This window comes from Monodelphis domestica, chromosome 6 (assembly GCF_027887165.1).
Source record: "Monodelphis domestica isolate mMonDom1 chromosome 6, mMonDom1.pri, whole genome shotgun sequence".
Taxonomy (NCBI): domain Eukaryota; kingdom Metazoa; phylum Chordata; class Mammalia; order Didelphimorphia; family Didelphidae; genus Monodelphis; species Monodelphis domestica.
Window position 1 is genome coordinate 6747607 of NC_077232.1, and position 15282 is coordinate 6762888.

At 54.2% G+C, this 15282-nt stretch overlaps 1 protein-coding gene across 9 annotated transcripts; it reads left to right on the forward strand.

Moving 5' to 3' along the window:
* Positions 1 to 4405: 4405 nt before the first annotated feature.
* Positions 4406 to 14224, forward strand: LOC100015240 (RNA-binding protein 4B). Of its 9 annotated transcripts, XR_008912686.1 has the most exons (6): positions 4406 to 4546; positions 5511 to 5934; positions 10891 to 11584; positions 12994 to 13125; positions 13565 to 13650; positions 13883 to 14224. XR_008912686.1 is itself a non-coding variant. In XM_007502659.3 (4 exons), the coding sequence occupies exons 2-3, from the start codon at positions 5523 to 5525 to the stop codon at positions 11574 to 11576; spliced, it is 1098 nt and encodes a 365-aa protein (XP_007502721.1). In that variant the 5' UTR covers positions 4406 to 4546; positions 5511 to 5522; the 3' UTR covers positions 11577 to 11584; positions 13651 to 14224. The 9 variants fall into 9 exon arrangements, 5 of the variants coding, with proteins under 5 accessions (XP_007502721.1, XP_007502723.1, XP_056657259.1 ...); XR_472247.3 differs by having other exon boundaries at positions 12994 to 13650; XR_472245.3 differs by having other exon boundaries at positions 13565 to 14224.
* The last annotated feature ends 1058 nt before the right edge of the window (positions 14225 to 15282 follow it).

Here is a 15282-nt window from a genome sequence, read left to right on the forward strand (position 1 = left end):
TGTAAGCGAGAGGCCTCCCACGTGCAAGTCGGGAGACGTGCGGGGACGTCACGCTACCTCCTGGGCCGCCATTTCCTGGCAGTACGGATCTCGGGGGCTGCTGTGAAGTGGAGACGAGAGTTCAACAAGCTCCAAGTGCTTCCTGTGTCCCAGGTCCTGGGCGAAGCCCTGGAGATACCAAGAGAAGGAAGGCTGTCCTCAGCCTCCAGGAGCATAAACGTGGGATCAGATTTCTGCTCAGGCCCCACAGTTGTCTCATTTACCAGATGAAGTGTGGAGGCCTCCGGAGGTTTGGACTTACTGGGTGGTAAGTGGCAGAGGCAGGATTTGAACCTAAGCCATCTGGTTCTCAGAACCCAATACCCTTGCCATTGCCACCCCTGCTTGAGGAGGAATTGCCCGTAAATGGTCAAAGAGTGACTTTTTTTTAACCCTCACCTTCCGTCTTGGAATCAATACTCTATTGGTTCCAAGGCAGAAGAGTGGTCAGGGCTGGCAATGGGGGTCAAGTGACTTGCCCAGGGTCACACAGCTAGGAAATATCTGAGGCCAGATTTGAATCCAGGACCTCTTGTCTCTGGCCTGGCTCTCCATCCACTGAGCCACCCAGCTGCCCCCTGTCCAGTGACTTCTTGAAGAGCTCTGGGGATGGGGAGCTCACCCCCTCCTGAAGCAGCCCACTCCACTTGGGAACAGCTTCCGTGGTGAGAATGCCTTTTCCTGTAGCAGCCTGAACCTGCCCTCCTGCAGCCTTCATCCACAGGCCTTTAAACGTGGGAGCCAAAAAGCTGGATGAGACCGGTCTGATCCTGAGCACTGGTTAGTGGTTAGACACAGCTCTATGCACAGCATGAAGAGGGAGGATGGGAAAAAATTGCCCCGTGGAACAAGCCTAGAACAGCCTCTAGGAAAGGCAAAATTGGAATGGAGCTTCAGAGGGGCAGAGCGCAGCACCCGGCACATAGTAGGTGTTCAGTCCACGTGGGCTGACTTCCTGAGATGGAGACGATCTGGCATGAGGGAAAGACCAGGAAGCTCAGCGCAGACAGCCCCTTCCTGGGTGATCTGACTCAGTGCCGTCGCCTCCTCGGCCCTATTTCTCCATCTATGTGATGGTCTGGACACCTTCCAAGGCATTGTCAGCTGCAGGTTCATAAATGTGGGCCGGTTATTCCGTGGGGGAACGAGTGGCGGGGAGGGAAGGAGAGAGCCAGTTCCGTGGCGATGGGCATAAGATCGCAATGAAGAGTGGCCATTCCGAGTGCCGTGGTCAGGAAGAATCGGGTCAGGCTGTGAGGCCGCCGCCGGGGGGTCCCCAATCCGCCTAGTTGCCATCCTAGCTGGAAGGGGGCTTTGAGGTCTTCCAGACTCGGGGAAGAAGGAATTGAAGCCCAGGTTGGCTGAACCCCCGCCATAGTTCTCATCTGTTTCTCACTGCCATGCTGAGAGGTGGCCACCATTCTTACTCCCATTTCATAGGAAAATGGCCGAATTCAAGCTGGGAGCCCAGATTTCCCACTCCAGGCCCAGGGCCATCCCACCCTCACGCCTCTCAAACGGTTAGCAAGTTCTCCCTGACATCCAGCCTATATGTTCCTCTGCGTAACTTCCACCCCGGGGCCAAGCAGACAAGGCGAATTCCCTCTCCGCACAACGATGCACGTGAAGACAGCCCCTCCATCCTTTCCCCCTCACCGCCCCCCCATCTTCTCCAGATGACCCAGGTTCGAGACCCTCCAACGTCCTTCTTAAGCCAGGACTCCCAACAGCCAATATATTGCAGAAGCCCCTGCCCAGGTGGGTGGATCCACGCCTTAGTTGTGCCCAAAGACCCCGTTGGCTTCCTTTTCTTCCTCATTGCCCTGGGACGCGTGACGAACTTGCAGCCCACCCAGACCCCCAAGCACACCCCCGGCCCATCCTCCAAGGCTTTCCCCCTCCCTACTGAAATTCGCCGATTCGTCCTCTAGGAGCCTGGCAAGCTGGTCCCGAGGGCACTGCCAGGCCCCCTGGCGTATTTGGAGGGCGTTCGGGGCCCGAACTGGAAGAGCCTTCCGTTTGGGCCACGGAAGGGTCCTGGGTGGCAACCCAGAAGTTTGGAGGGCGAGATGGTGCTGGGGCGATCTGGGCAGCATCCGGACCCGATCCGGGGCGAAGACGCCTGTGTGCCTCTGAGCAGAGATTGTCAGATCAGGCAAGAGAGCTGCTTTGGCGGCCCAGCCAGGGCAGGGAGGGAGAACCAACTAATGGAGGGGAGGGAGTCGGGAGAACAAAACACTGAATCGGAGGGCGAGGAGGGAGCCCCAGCCTCCCCCATTAGGTGAGCTCTTCTACCTTTCCCTGTTTGGCCAGGGCTGAGCACTAAATGCCTATCGACTGACTGACTGACTGAATACAAGGTCATGGCTGGGAAAAGGAGCAGGAACCCAGGCTGCAAGGGAAAGAAAGGGCGGTGGAACCCCTGGGGGGTGATGGCGAAGCCTATCGACGATCATAAAGCCATCTAGCAGTCATTGCCAGGCTAGCAGCCGTAGAGGCCGTGTGCCTGGGAGGTCCCCAAGCAGGCAGACGTTCAGGAGCCAAAGAAGCGACCTGTGTTCAAATCCCACCCTGGATGCTATTCCCTAGGTGACGTTGGGCATTTAAGTCTAATCCCCAGGATGAGGAATTGGGACCAGATGACCTCTGAGCTTTGAAAGCCTTGTTGCAGTTTCAAGGCCAAGTCCGGCAGCACTGTAATGGTTCCGTTTGGCCACTAGGGGGTGCCCTCTACATACGCTTCTGCTCTCAACTCTCGAAAGCAGAATTTCAGAAAATCAAACAAATCTGGGCTGGAAGGTCCTTAAGAGAGGCCGCCTTGTCTGGGGATTCTTCCCTTTGTCCACCTCCTGGACCCCAATGGCGGTCAGTCTGGTGAAGCCCCTGGACCTCTTCTCTGAATCCATGTTTTTAAACACAAAACAAAGGATCACAAAGGAAATCTGTCCTATAAAATACAATGATCAAAATACTTTTGAAAGATTAATTCAGAGCCCTGGCCTAGTCTAATGCCCTCAGTTTGCAGAAGAGGAAACTGGGACTAAATCAGTCAGTCCACTGAGAGAGGACATATAAAAAAAAGGTAGCTGTTCTTGGATTTTGTATTACTGGAGAAAAAAAAACTGAGCCGCCTTAACTCCTGGGGGAAAAGGAAAGGTATAAACCGACTACATGTGAGGAAAAGCCTCGGGGGCAGAAGGTGACCCATCCATGACTGCCCCCTTGGAGCTCATCCCTGTGGGTTTGCCCAAGGGGGTCACGGAAGCCTAGAAAAGGAACCAAGAAAAGGCTGATGATGGATGAGCTTGTAAATGTTTCCATCAATAAATAATTCTGACAAACTGAGAACCAGCCCCAGGGAGTGTGCTTGAGTTGACAACTTTTGTGTCTGCCTCACAGAATGTAGGCATTTCGTGTCTGCTCGGACCTAGAGAAGACCTAGAGAAATGCCCTGAACTCCCTGGAATTGGGGTCTTCAAAGTCTTTCGGGTGTGGAGCAAAAACGTGTCCCACAAACCTTAGCAATCGAGTTAAAGCTATTGAAGCTTAAGATCATTCTCACAAATTAGGAAAATTATTTCACCTTTAATATTCATATTCAAATACATTTAAGGGAGTCCCTTTTAACAGCCGCGCCGAGGCTTTGAAGCCAGCTCCCTCACCCCCATCCTCTTCTTGGGCAGAGCAGGTCTCCAGGACTCGTGTTCGAGGAAGGGTGGCATGGGAGCCTGACATGCAGGTGTAGTCAAACCAAGCGCTAGTTGGACCATTCATTAATGTCCCAGCACCACAGGGCTCACTTCCTGGCCCCCGCCCCAGCCCGTGTTTCTTTCTCCCCCTCCCCACCTCATCCTTGGTCACCCCCGTCCGGCCACCAATGGCACGACCCATTGTGAAGAACAAGAGCCAGCAGCCCCCAGGATCGCTCCCCGGTTCCCGGGACAGTCTGCGGCCCCTTCCTCCAGGCCTTCCGTGACACAATCCTCCATCCCCGCCACGTGGCCTTCGAGACGACCCCAATAAAGACGCGGGTCCCAGTCTCCGTGTTCCACCTTTCCGGGACGTCAAGTGGAATAGCCCACCTCTCCCTCCCAGTTCAAAACCCCCCGCAATGGTTCAGTCCAGTCCCCTTTCTTCTGACGTGTAAGAAGCGGCCGGGCTTGCAGGGCGAGGATTGGCCGGCTCTGGAGGCGGAGCCTCGCCGACAGGGCGGTCGGCCGTCATCGCCCTGCCCCGCCCCGTGGGCGGAGAGAAAGGCAGGTGGGGCCGGCCCATTTGCTCACGTTGTTTGCGCGCGGCGGCGGGATTGGCTGGCCGCGGTGAGCGCTCGTGCTCGGGCGGGCGCGCTCGCGCCGGGCTCGTGCCTGCCTCCTGCGTGCGTGCGTGCGTGCGTTGGCCGCAGCGCGAGGCGGGCGCGGAGTCGGGAGGTCGCGCCGAGGCTCGAGCGGCCGTCGCCATTTTGTCGGGTTGTCTCTGACAGAAGCGGGAGCCGCCGCCGCCCCCGGAGGTGCGACCGGGGACTCGGGGCCCGGGGAGGCCGGGGCCCAGGGGGAGTTGGGGCCGAAGGACCGAGACGGGTCCGGGCGAGCTGCGAGGTGGGGCGGGGGGGTGGGGCCGGGCGGGGCCGGAACAGCCTCGGGCCCAGTCCGGCCCGAATTCTGGATTCCTGGGAGCACGAGCCCCCGCCAGGTGCCAGTCCCCCCCCACGTTCGTTCTCCGGAGGCGGAAGCTGAGGCTCGGAGCGGGGGGCTCTCACCTCCCGCCGGGCCCTGGAAGTAGTGAGTTCTCCGGCAGAGGCCGAAGGACCACGTCCTACGGATCTCCGGGTGCAAGTCCCGCCTCGGCCATTCCTGCCAGCATTTATTGAGCGCCTGCTGTGTACGGCCGCCCGCGCGGGGCCACTGCTTCCGGGCACGCACACAGCAGGCGCTCAATACGTGCAGATGCGACGCCCGGATCCGCCATCGCCCCTATTTGTTCCGCCCGGATGGGGGAGGGGCCGTAAAGGCCCACGCCCCTCCCCCACACCGACCCCGCCCTCCTGGCCCCTCCCCCTCCCCAGGGTGTGTGTGTGAGTGAGGCTCAGAGGAAACCAGGGTGACCTGGCACACAGTAGGCGCTCCTTCAATGCCTGTACCCTCCCTGGAAAGCACCTTAGAGGCCATCCAGAGCAGCCCACCCCACCCCTCATTTGACCGATGAGGACCCGAAGATGCTGACCGTGACTTGCCCTAGGTCACGTGGGTGAGTAAGTCCCGAGGGCAGGATTCGAATGCCGGCCGGAGGCAGTGCTTTTCACCCTGCAGTCCCCTTCCACAGAGAGTCGGCAGTGGTTCGTTTGAGCCTCTGTTGGGGAACTGACCCGAGAGCTCTCTAGGACCGAGGTGGGTCACAGCGTTTCCGAGCCGCGGCCAGGCTCCTGGAGGCCATCCTCGGACCTCCCTGAAGGGCCGCTTGTTTCCCTCCGTCAGGCCGTCGTCGAGATGGTGAAGCTGTTCATCGGCAACCTGCCCCGCGAGGCGACGGAGCAGGAGATCCGCGCGCTGTTCGAACAGTATGGCAAGGTGCTCGAGTGCGACATCATCAAGAACTACGGCTTCGTGCACATCGAGGACAAGACGGCGGCCGAGGACGCCATCCGCAACCTGCATCACTACAAGCTGCACGGCGTCAACATCAACGTGGAGGCCAGCAAGAACAAGAGCAAGGCCTCCACCAAGCTGCACGTGGGCAACATCAGCTCGGCGTGCACCAACCTGGAGCTGCGCGCCAAGTTCGAGGAGTACGGGCCCGTCATCGAGTGCGACATCGTCAAGGACTACGCCTTCGTGCACATGGAGCGCGCTGAGGACGCCGTCGAGGCCATCCGCGGCCTGGACAACACCGAGTTCCAAGGTGAGCCCAAGCCCTAGAATGGGGGGGGGGCGCTCCCTCCTGGGATCCTGGGAGCTCATCCACCTCTGTGGTAATGCAAAGCCCACTTACTCCCAGCCCCTGAGGGGGCTTGCATGTTGTTGCCAGCCTCTAGTAGAACCCATTGTTTATTGTTTTGGCCTATAGGCAATTGTGGGATAAAGGCAGGGCCTACAGGGGGAACCCCTCTATCTTGTTGAATGGTGCGTCTGGGCTGGGCAGGTCTGTGGATGTGTTCATCTGCGGATTTCAAGATAAAGCAAAAGATCTTGGCCAACACTACCACTGACAAAAAGGCCCCAGGGACCCCTAGCACTAGTAAGGGAAATAGTACCGCTTTTAGGAGACACGTCTTTATGGCTCTAATCAAAAGAACAGACTCACACTAGTGAGAGAAGACACTGTATTTGTGTAGCCCCTAACCTGGGCACCCAGAGGCCAGCCGCTTATTTAGAATGTCTCCAGACAGGTCAGGCGGTCCTTATCCTTCCCACTGCAAATAGGCATTGGGCGAGGTGGGAGAATGGGCAGAAGGCCTGGGGTTCCATTTGTTCCATCATGAGAACTTGAATGAGCTCTTGAACGAGATGAAGGGGTTGGAGTCGGGCATCTCTGGTTCTTTCCAGCAGCAACGCTTTGGGATTGTGCTAAACTCCAGTGGGGACTCAACCCGAGGTAGCTCAGATACCTCTCTTGGGCTCTCTGGAAAGGCTCACGGATCCAAATTTGGGTGTGGATTCTGGTCTTTCCACTGACTAGCTCTGTGACTTTGAACAAATCACTGGACTCGGTGCCTTCATTTTTTCCGTTTGTAAAATTAGGGTATCGCAGTGTGATCTGCTTAAGCCTCTCAACAACTGTGAGGATGATTTCCAAGGCCTTGCACATAGCAAATGATGAATGTTTATTCAGTGGAGAGATAAAATGAGATAATAGAGAGAAATGTGTCTTGATTCAGCATTTTTAGAAATACAAGGAGATTGGTATGTCCAGCAGTTAATTCTCTGCCATTTTTAGAGCACTACCAAAGTGTAAGGCTTCAGCTGCCTTTTTTTCCCCTTGAGCTACTGATAGTCCCTGAAATGGCTTCTGAAATTCCCATTGGAAAGAGAATTTGAATATTTGGGGGAGGGAGGGGGGAATATTGAACAGCTTTGGGGGGTTTTCTAAAAGAAATTGGAAGCAAGCTTTGTAGCCATGCTGTAGTTCATAGCATTATCTCCATTTTAAAGTTATTTAAGTTATTTGATTGGAAAAGTATTGACTAATGAAATGGGAGGTAGGGATGGGTGAAAGGTTTAAATGATTCTGTACCTTGGTGCCTGTGCCACTCCCTGAGGCTGTTAAAGATTTTTAAAAGACTTCCCTTGCAAGTCTAGAATAAAGACTACCTAGAAAGGAGATCACAAGCTTTGGGCTTTTCACCTTTATCCCCTGAAAAAGAGAATTCCAGTTTATTGTTGTCAGTTGAGGCTTTCTTATAACCAACTGTTTTGTTTTGTTTTTCAGATGATGAGAGAAAGTTTAGCATAGATAATAGAAGTTACAAATTTGGCAGAAATCTACAAAATAGGTACCAACTAATCCAGTTGAGTAAACTGGGAGAACCTTTTGTATCTGTACACACAGAATTGAAGAGCTTTCAGGAGGCTACCGGGCCTTCTTTGATGAGCCTCCTCTAAAAGGGGCTGTCCTGTCCAAGCTTGCCTGGCATTCCACCAGCATTGCCCCCTCCTTAGACAGAAAAGTCTGGGTATTAGGTTAGGTCACTCCACCACTTCCAAATTTGAAGGAGAAAAGAAGGTTGGTGTTTTAATTTGGGTAGTGTTCTGGGTTATGTTATTTGTGAGAGCCTGTCAGTTCTCCAGCAGATCATTTCCAGATGGGTATGGAGAGTGGAAACTCAGTCCCCCAGGAAGCTTTTGCTCACCTATTGTGGGCAACTTAAAGTTCTTTTTACTCTTTTTTTCAGAAATGGTGGTGTGTCAAACGGGATGGGGGGGGGGGGATACGTTTTTTTCAAGTTGACCTTATCCAAGATAGCTACATGGCATCCTAAGAATGAAGACAATTCCCCTTCACCTAGAAACATAAATAGCTCTTTTCTGGAACTCTTACGTACACAGATGTACTAAAGAGAGCCTTGGAAGCCCCTAAAGATGCTGTCTCTAAACAGGAGTTGGCTGGTTTGAGTATAATTTGCAAGGGCTCAGGTGTACCGCCTTTTCAGTTTAAATGAGTTCTGTGGGAGTATTACTTTACCAGCCGTGTTCCCAACGCTCTGGGAATCCTGGAAACCTCCTGTGAGCTAAGAAAGTGGAAAGTGACAGGCCTCCCCTCGGTCATAGGGACACAGTATTGTCTCATGTCCCCACCCTCAAAAAAATTCTTCTCTGTTGGGCTAGTGTTCTGGAACAAAGTGGCATGAAAGTTCTCTCCATTGCTCCTACGTCCCAGTGTCCTGGAGGTGGACCCCAGGGTGTCAAGGCAATGCCAGTGGAGCACCACCCTGGGCATGTGCAGTCAACCAGCTGTCAAGTCCAGGCCCCATGGTCATCAGAGGACCTGTGTAACTAATCGGGAGAAGCTGATGACCAGGTTGGCCGTAGGGCAGTGACTCTTCCACCATGGCAGCTCTGGAAGACAGTCTGACAAGGCTAGATGGGGCTGGGATCCAGCCGGGAGGGAGCCCCCCACCGACACTCAGTCGGGGGTTCTTGAAGGATGGAAATGACGCCTCTGGGAGACTCTTGGCTGCATCTGCCTCTTGAACCGGGAGGGGCAGCTTTTAACCCTCTTGTTCTTCTTGCAGGTCTCTTTTCCCTGGTGTCCCCTAGGACACGGTAGAAGTAGAGAAGCAGGACATTATCCAGATGCTTTAGTAAGACTTTTCAGGAATCCCGAGTAAAAGCCCCACCTAGAAACTTACCCAAACTTACGGCCATAATTGGGAAACGCTTCGTTTTTTACACATGTGTTAGTGACAGGTAAACCGTTAGATGCCTAACTACTATGTCACAGCTTCTACAGAAATGGATTGTGCGATGATAGGTGTTTACAAACTCTGTTACCAGCCATCAAAAGGGAATGAAGGAGGGATGAAGATTGGAACTAGCAGCAAGAATAGAAAACCTTTGTGACCCCACTTCACCAGAGCTGATCCAGAAACTTGGAAAAGCAAATTCTTCAAAATGAGCTTCTGGATAGCCGTTTTGATTGGCTGCTTTTTATCAAATTGGCATGGTTACACTCGTGCCAGATTCAGACCACCGTTTTTTAAATCACGTAGTCCAAATTTTGTGAATCAGACAAGATTTTGTCCAGTTTGAGTTTGTAGCTACAGAGCTATTCCAAACTAAATTAGCATCGTAGGACAACCCTTAATAACTTCGAGGTATGAAGATGGGGGAAGTGTCTTTTTGTTTTTGTCTTAACAATAAATAGCAAAATTCACCAGTTAGACAAAACTTCGGGATTTCTGAACATTATTAATTGTCCCTCACTGTCTATTTTGAATATCTTGTTGGTGTTGGTGACAGCTTTCTCATTCCAAGCTAGAGACATGGATTCTTATAAGTCGGAGGAGACAAGGACTAGCTAAGGCTCGGGCTGACGTGAATGCGCTCTACTAAAGTGAAGTTCCTGCGCTAACCCACTCCCCTCTCAGGGTCAGTGCATGGCGCTGTTCTGGCTGCCGTTCTGAATCGGGGCTGTTTCCAACAGGAAGGTGGAGTACGAGGCCTCCTGCCGCATAGCTGCATCCAGAACAAGGTCTGTTAAAGAGGTAGCTGATCATGCTGGTCATGGAGGGGGACAAATTCAGTTTGGTTTGCTCTGAGCAGCCCTTACGTGAGTGCTCCCAGTGCCAACTCCCTGCTCACGCATTCAGCACTGGATTCATCTGGGCTGCCTTGGTCTGAGGCAATCTGGGACCCGATTAGCTTGGAAAGGCCCCATTTTCCACCAGGCCCCCACTGAGCAGCCTGGGTATTTCCACTAAGGGTCCCTGGGCAAGATGGTTGTCTCCTGGGAAGTATGGCTGTAGCATGTTTGTCTGGGTGCCCAGAGGCCTTCAAGCAAATGCTGCATTTTTAACCAAGTGGATAATCCCCTGCGAAGTTTTTGGGGCAACACTGCAGGATGAAATGCTGAACATCTCCATTATGGGGACAATGGGACAAGCACATTGTCCCCGGGAAACTGGTATTATTTCAACTTCTTTTTGTCCCGATGCCATTTGTTGAGGGACTGCAGACAAGTGCATTATGGGCCTTGATTTACCCCGTGTGGAAGAGGGGGTCCCTGGGATGTGGAGCAGTGTGTCTTACACTCCCAGCCCTCCTGCACAGTGGAGCACATGAGCCAAGTGTGTTTTGCATAGCCAACCTCTCCAAGCCCTCTGGTGATAGTAACCTGCCAAAAGGAAAGGCTGGAGGAAACGTCTCTCTGGGTCCTAAACTACCACAAGATGGAAAGAAGCTGACGGCTCCGTTTCCTAAGCTGCAGTATCTGTTTCAGCCACGTGTGGCCAGAATTGGGGGTGGGGGAATTTGGAAAGATGGTTTCCAAATTGAAGTACTTAGGAAAAACGAATTTGGAAATATCAAGGGCAGAATTTGACTCATTCCAATCGACAGCAGTCCTAGCAGTGAGAAGTGGAAACTTCTTTAAAATTCTGTTTGGGTGAACTAGGAAAGTTGTGGGAGGGAGTCTTGCCTCTGCCTTTGGGGTAAGTAGTAAGGGTTGGTTTCTAGGGATCCAGATTCTCCTCATCTCACTTTGTAAACTCTACATACAGCCTTCCCTGCTCCCCACTGCCCTAGGTGGGGGAGATGGTGTGTGTGTCTATGTGTGTGCGTGTGTCTGGCTCTAACCGAATTTGAGTACGGTGGGGAGAGACTGAGTTACAGCAACCCTTTTCACATCTGTTTCTTCAAGGCAAACGAATGCACGTCCAGTTGTCCACCAGCCGGCTTCGGACTGCGCCCGGGATGGGAGACCAGAGCGGCTGCTATCGGTGTGGGAAAGAGGGCCACTGGTCCAAAGAGTGTCCAGTGGATCGGACGGGCCGCATGGCAGACTTGGCCGAGCAGTACACTGAGCAGTACGGAGCCGTCCGTGCGCCCTACGCCATGGGCTACGGGGAGTCCGTGTATTACAACAATCCGTACGGAGCGCTTGACTATTATAAGCGCTACCGGGTGAGGTCTTATGAGGCAGTGGCGGCAGCGGCGGCAGCCTCCGCGTACAACTACGCAGAGCAGACCCTGTCCCAGCTCCCACAAGTCCAGAATCCGGCCATGACCAGCCACCTCACCACCACCTCTCTCAACCCTTATGACAGACACCTGCTGCCAGCCTCGGGAGCTGCCGCCGCCACCGCCGCTGTGGCTGCCGCCGCTGCTGCCGCCACTGCAGCGACATCCTCCTATTATGGACGGGACCGGAGCCCCCTACGTCGAGCCGCAGCTGCAGTCCCTACCATTGGAGAGGGCTACAGTTACGGACCAGAGAGTGAGCTGTCCCAGGCCTCGGCAGTCACCGCCACGCGGAATTCTCTGTACGACGTGGCCCGGTACGAGCGGGACCAGTACGCGGACCGGGCGCGGTACTCAGCCTTTTAAAGCTCGAGGTGAGAGTGGGGGGGGAGTGTGACGGAGAGGTTCGATTTAGTTGAGGTGAAAGGGACCTTTAGAGAAAAGAAAACCACCTGCTTTCTGCCGGGGACAGCCTCACACAAAGGTATCTGTTACGCTTGGATTCCTCGTCGGGCTCTGGCTCTAGGGGGAGGGTCGCTGGGGCCTTGGAACGGGTCTCCTTTCGCTCTTGTTCCTTTTAACCATCTTTTCTGAGCGTAACCACTTCTTTTCCAAGGAGAAACATTCCTGATTAGGGAAAAGGCAGGTCCTGAACCAATCTCAGTCTTAGAGCCTTTTGTGGAGGAAGGGGGGAGGGATGGACAGGGAGCATCTAGAAGTTCCTCAGTTTAATTCGCAGCTTTATAGGCAAGTCCTGTTCACAGGGTTTGGTGTGAGATTTCTCCTCCACACTCACATTGGGATGCTCCCCTTAGCAGAAATCCAGAGAACGCAGCTCCTGGACCCAGGCTATTGGGTGTCTTGGGGCCCCACTGACTTCCCACGAGCAGCTCAGCTCTTGCCCCCTCTTGGCCCACGACTCGGACCAGAGCTTGAGTTGCTTTGGTTTCTTTCCAGCTCAGCCCGAGACGTCCTAATTCCTTTTAAATGCTTTGCTTAAGAGGATAAATTGGTTTTTAGTTGAGTTTCTGAGATATTATTTGCATGGAAACTTTGTTGTTTCCTGGGATTTGACTGAGAGCTCAGTTCTTCTAAAGGAGGCTTTTTTTTTTTAATTCCATACAAAATATTGATTCCAAAGCAGCAGAAGAGCAGTAAGGCTTAGTCAGTGAGGGTTAAGTGACTTGCCCAGGATCACACAGCTAGGAAATGTGTGGGACCCAAATTTGAACTCAGGATCTCCCTCCTCCAGGCCTGGCACTATCCACTGAACTACCTAGCTGCCCCTAAAGGACAGCTTGAAAATGTTGTCTCTGATATGACAGGATTAGTGAGGACCTACCAAAGGCCGTGAATGTCCTGATTAAGTAGAAATGGCCTCTCCCAGCTATAGGCTTCCTGCTTTAGTCTTGGCTCCCATAGCAGCACTTATAATCCAGGACTCATCCCGTCAAGGGGAGGAGCCAAACTGAGGGCACAGGGTGCTTGGCTAAGGTGCCCCACTTGCCCTTTGGGCAGAGGAAGAGGAGATGCTAAGGATTTGCCCTGTGAGCAGTGGCGTGTTGTGGCCCCTGCGCTCTCCGTCCCCGTCTTGCTCGCTCGCACCAAGACCCCAGCACAGCTGCTGGTGGAGAGTGCGCTAAAGAGTGTGGCAGCGGCCGGGGCACCGGCCAGCCCTTCTCTAGCTTCTCTGGGACAGTGTGTGGTTCGCAGGCTTTTGGAGTCACTTGTGGGCAGGGGAGTGATGGCTGGAGTGATGACTTTACAGAAATTTGCTTTCCAGGTATAAACCTCCACTAAAGTAAGGCACCTGATGGTATTGAGGCTGCCAGGATGCCTTAGGCCGACAGGACCGAGCAAGGCCCAGCATGCACGACACGGCCCTGGGTCTGTCATGGTAGAGGAGGAGTTTGGTGTGAGTTGACATTTTTCCCAGCTCTTGCTGTCTGGAGTGGCAGAAGTGTCAGCCGTAGAGGGGGCCGATTCTCTGAATTTGGGGGAAGGAGAGGGGAAACAGGAAGTAGAGGCTCTGGTCTGAGGAGGACAGAGGACTCTCCTTGACGCCTGGGCCCAGCTTGCCTTTCAGACTAGTAGCTGTTGTGAACGGCTATCTGGCACAGAGTCCCACTCCTGCCCCTACTGCCAGCAGGTCACGGCCCCTGGGCCCACCCTGGGCTCTGCCGGGGTCTCTGTAAGAACCTGGGTGTGCTGTGATGGGAGGCCGGACGGCCCCCAGAAGAGAAAGGATGTCTGCCTGGCCCCAGCCCAGTACGCCTCGGGCTATGGAGCTGAGGGGAATCGTGGGTAGAGATGGGGTCTGAGCTCACTGACGCTTGTTCTTTGTTTCCTCCCAGCAAACAGGATGGGACCCAGGGCCGTAGTACTCGCCGAGCTGTTCCCCGGACATTGTATAAGCCTCTTGTGTTATGCTCTCTTTCAGGTAGGATATTTGCGGGCTGAACCCTCGGGCTGCGGTCGTATGGGAGAACTTGCTTCGCTCGCGCGGTCCCCTTTGCCGGGATGTTCCCGTTGCTTCATGTTTCAGTAAACAAAGGAGTTTGTGACCAACTGTGGTTTTTTTTTTCCCCTTAATTTAATTCTTCTAAGTTGGCTCTTTCTCCCCTGCTAACAGTCTGTGTAACTCTTCATTCACCATTTCCTTCTTTCCTCAGCCTCGGAGCAGCCCTGGCTGTGGGGAGGACTCTGCTGGCCTTGCCCCCTCCTGAGGGAACCGAGGAGCCCTTCTCCCTCCCTGGCTTCTCCCGGGAGTTCAGCTCCTTTCTTTGGCCACCAGCAGTAGGATCTCCTGTCCCTTGCTGGGACTGCCTAGTGTCCCATTGCCCGTTTCCTTCCATTCTCCATCCCCTCTGGACTGTAACCCTGCAGCTGACGGGCTAGGATCCGGGGCGCCGCCGTGGGGGGCGCGGGGGGAGGGCTTCCTGCTGACCTGCGATCATGGTAAACTTCTCCCCTCCCCCTTTTTATTTTGAACAAATAAATGTTTCTGATGATCACGCGGCCTCTGCTGGGTCACTTCTGTCAGCCGTGGAACGATGGGGGGGGAGGGGGGGGTTAAGGGACTTGCCCAGGATCACACCGGGCTAGTAAATGTCTGAGGCCAGGTTGGACCCCGGGCTCTCCTGGCTAGGAATAATAGCAGGTGACAGGATGTATTCAAATGTGATTGGGGTTCCCCGGGGCCAGCAGACATACCCAGGGTCCTCCCAAGTGATCTTCCCTTTATCCAAAAATGATTGGCACCGCTCAGTGTTGCAGTTCTCCAGGTGGGTCTCACTGGGCCTCAGTGGCCCCTCTGCCCGGGGCTTAGCAGACGCCTTCGAAAGACTCCGAAGCCCTTGGAGACTTCCCAAGTCCGAATTCTCCTCCCCGTTGTGCGTGGCTGGGAAGCAGTTGGGGTTAGCGCAGTGCCTGGCACTCCGTGTTTTGTTCATTGAAGGAAGCAAAAGTTACGGCGGTCAAAACACTCCTTATGGAGGGGACGGGCCAGCCCTCTGGCCCCAGCGAACACCCAGCTCTTCCCACCCCTCACAGAGTTGACCCTTGGCACGGACTTTACAAGGGTCCCTCAGCGGCCCTCCCACCGGCTGCCCAAGGCTCTTGTGTGCCAGGCCCTCCCCCCACGGCCCTCAGCCCTCTTCACTGTGGGCTTGTCTGCATCGGGGCTCAAATTCCTCCAGATAGTCGCCTTGAAGGCAAGCCCTGGATCCTTTGTAGCCCTGTAGAAGGACCGCCATGTTTTCTCCCATTTTCTATCCCCGTTATTGCTACAAGATGCCACCCACAAGGCCTGCCAAGAGGAGGAGTGAGAAGGGGCGAATTCCCATGACCTCGGCAGCCGAGGATCTAGAAAGGTCCAGGACCTCGAGGGATGGCCCTTCAGGGCTCTAGTCCCACCGCTTTTCAGAGGCCCCCAGGAGGGAGAGGCAGGATTTGAACTGACTCCCAGGTCAGCATTATTTCCGTCCCACTTTTTCTAAACCCCTTATCTTGTCTTAGTATCAGTTCTAAGAGAGAAGAGTGGCAAGGGCTGGGTTAAGTGACTGGCCCAGGG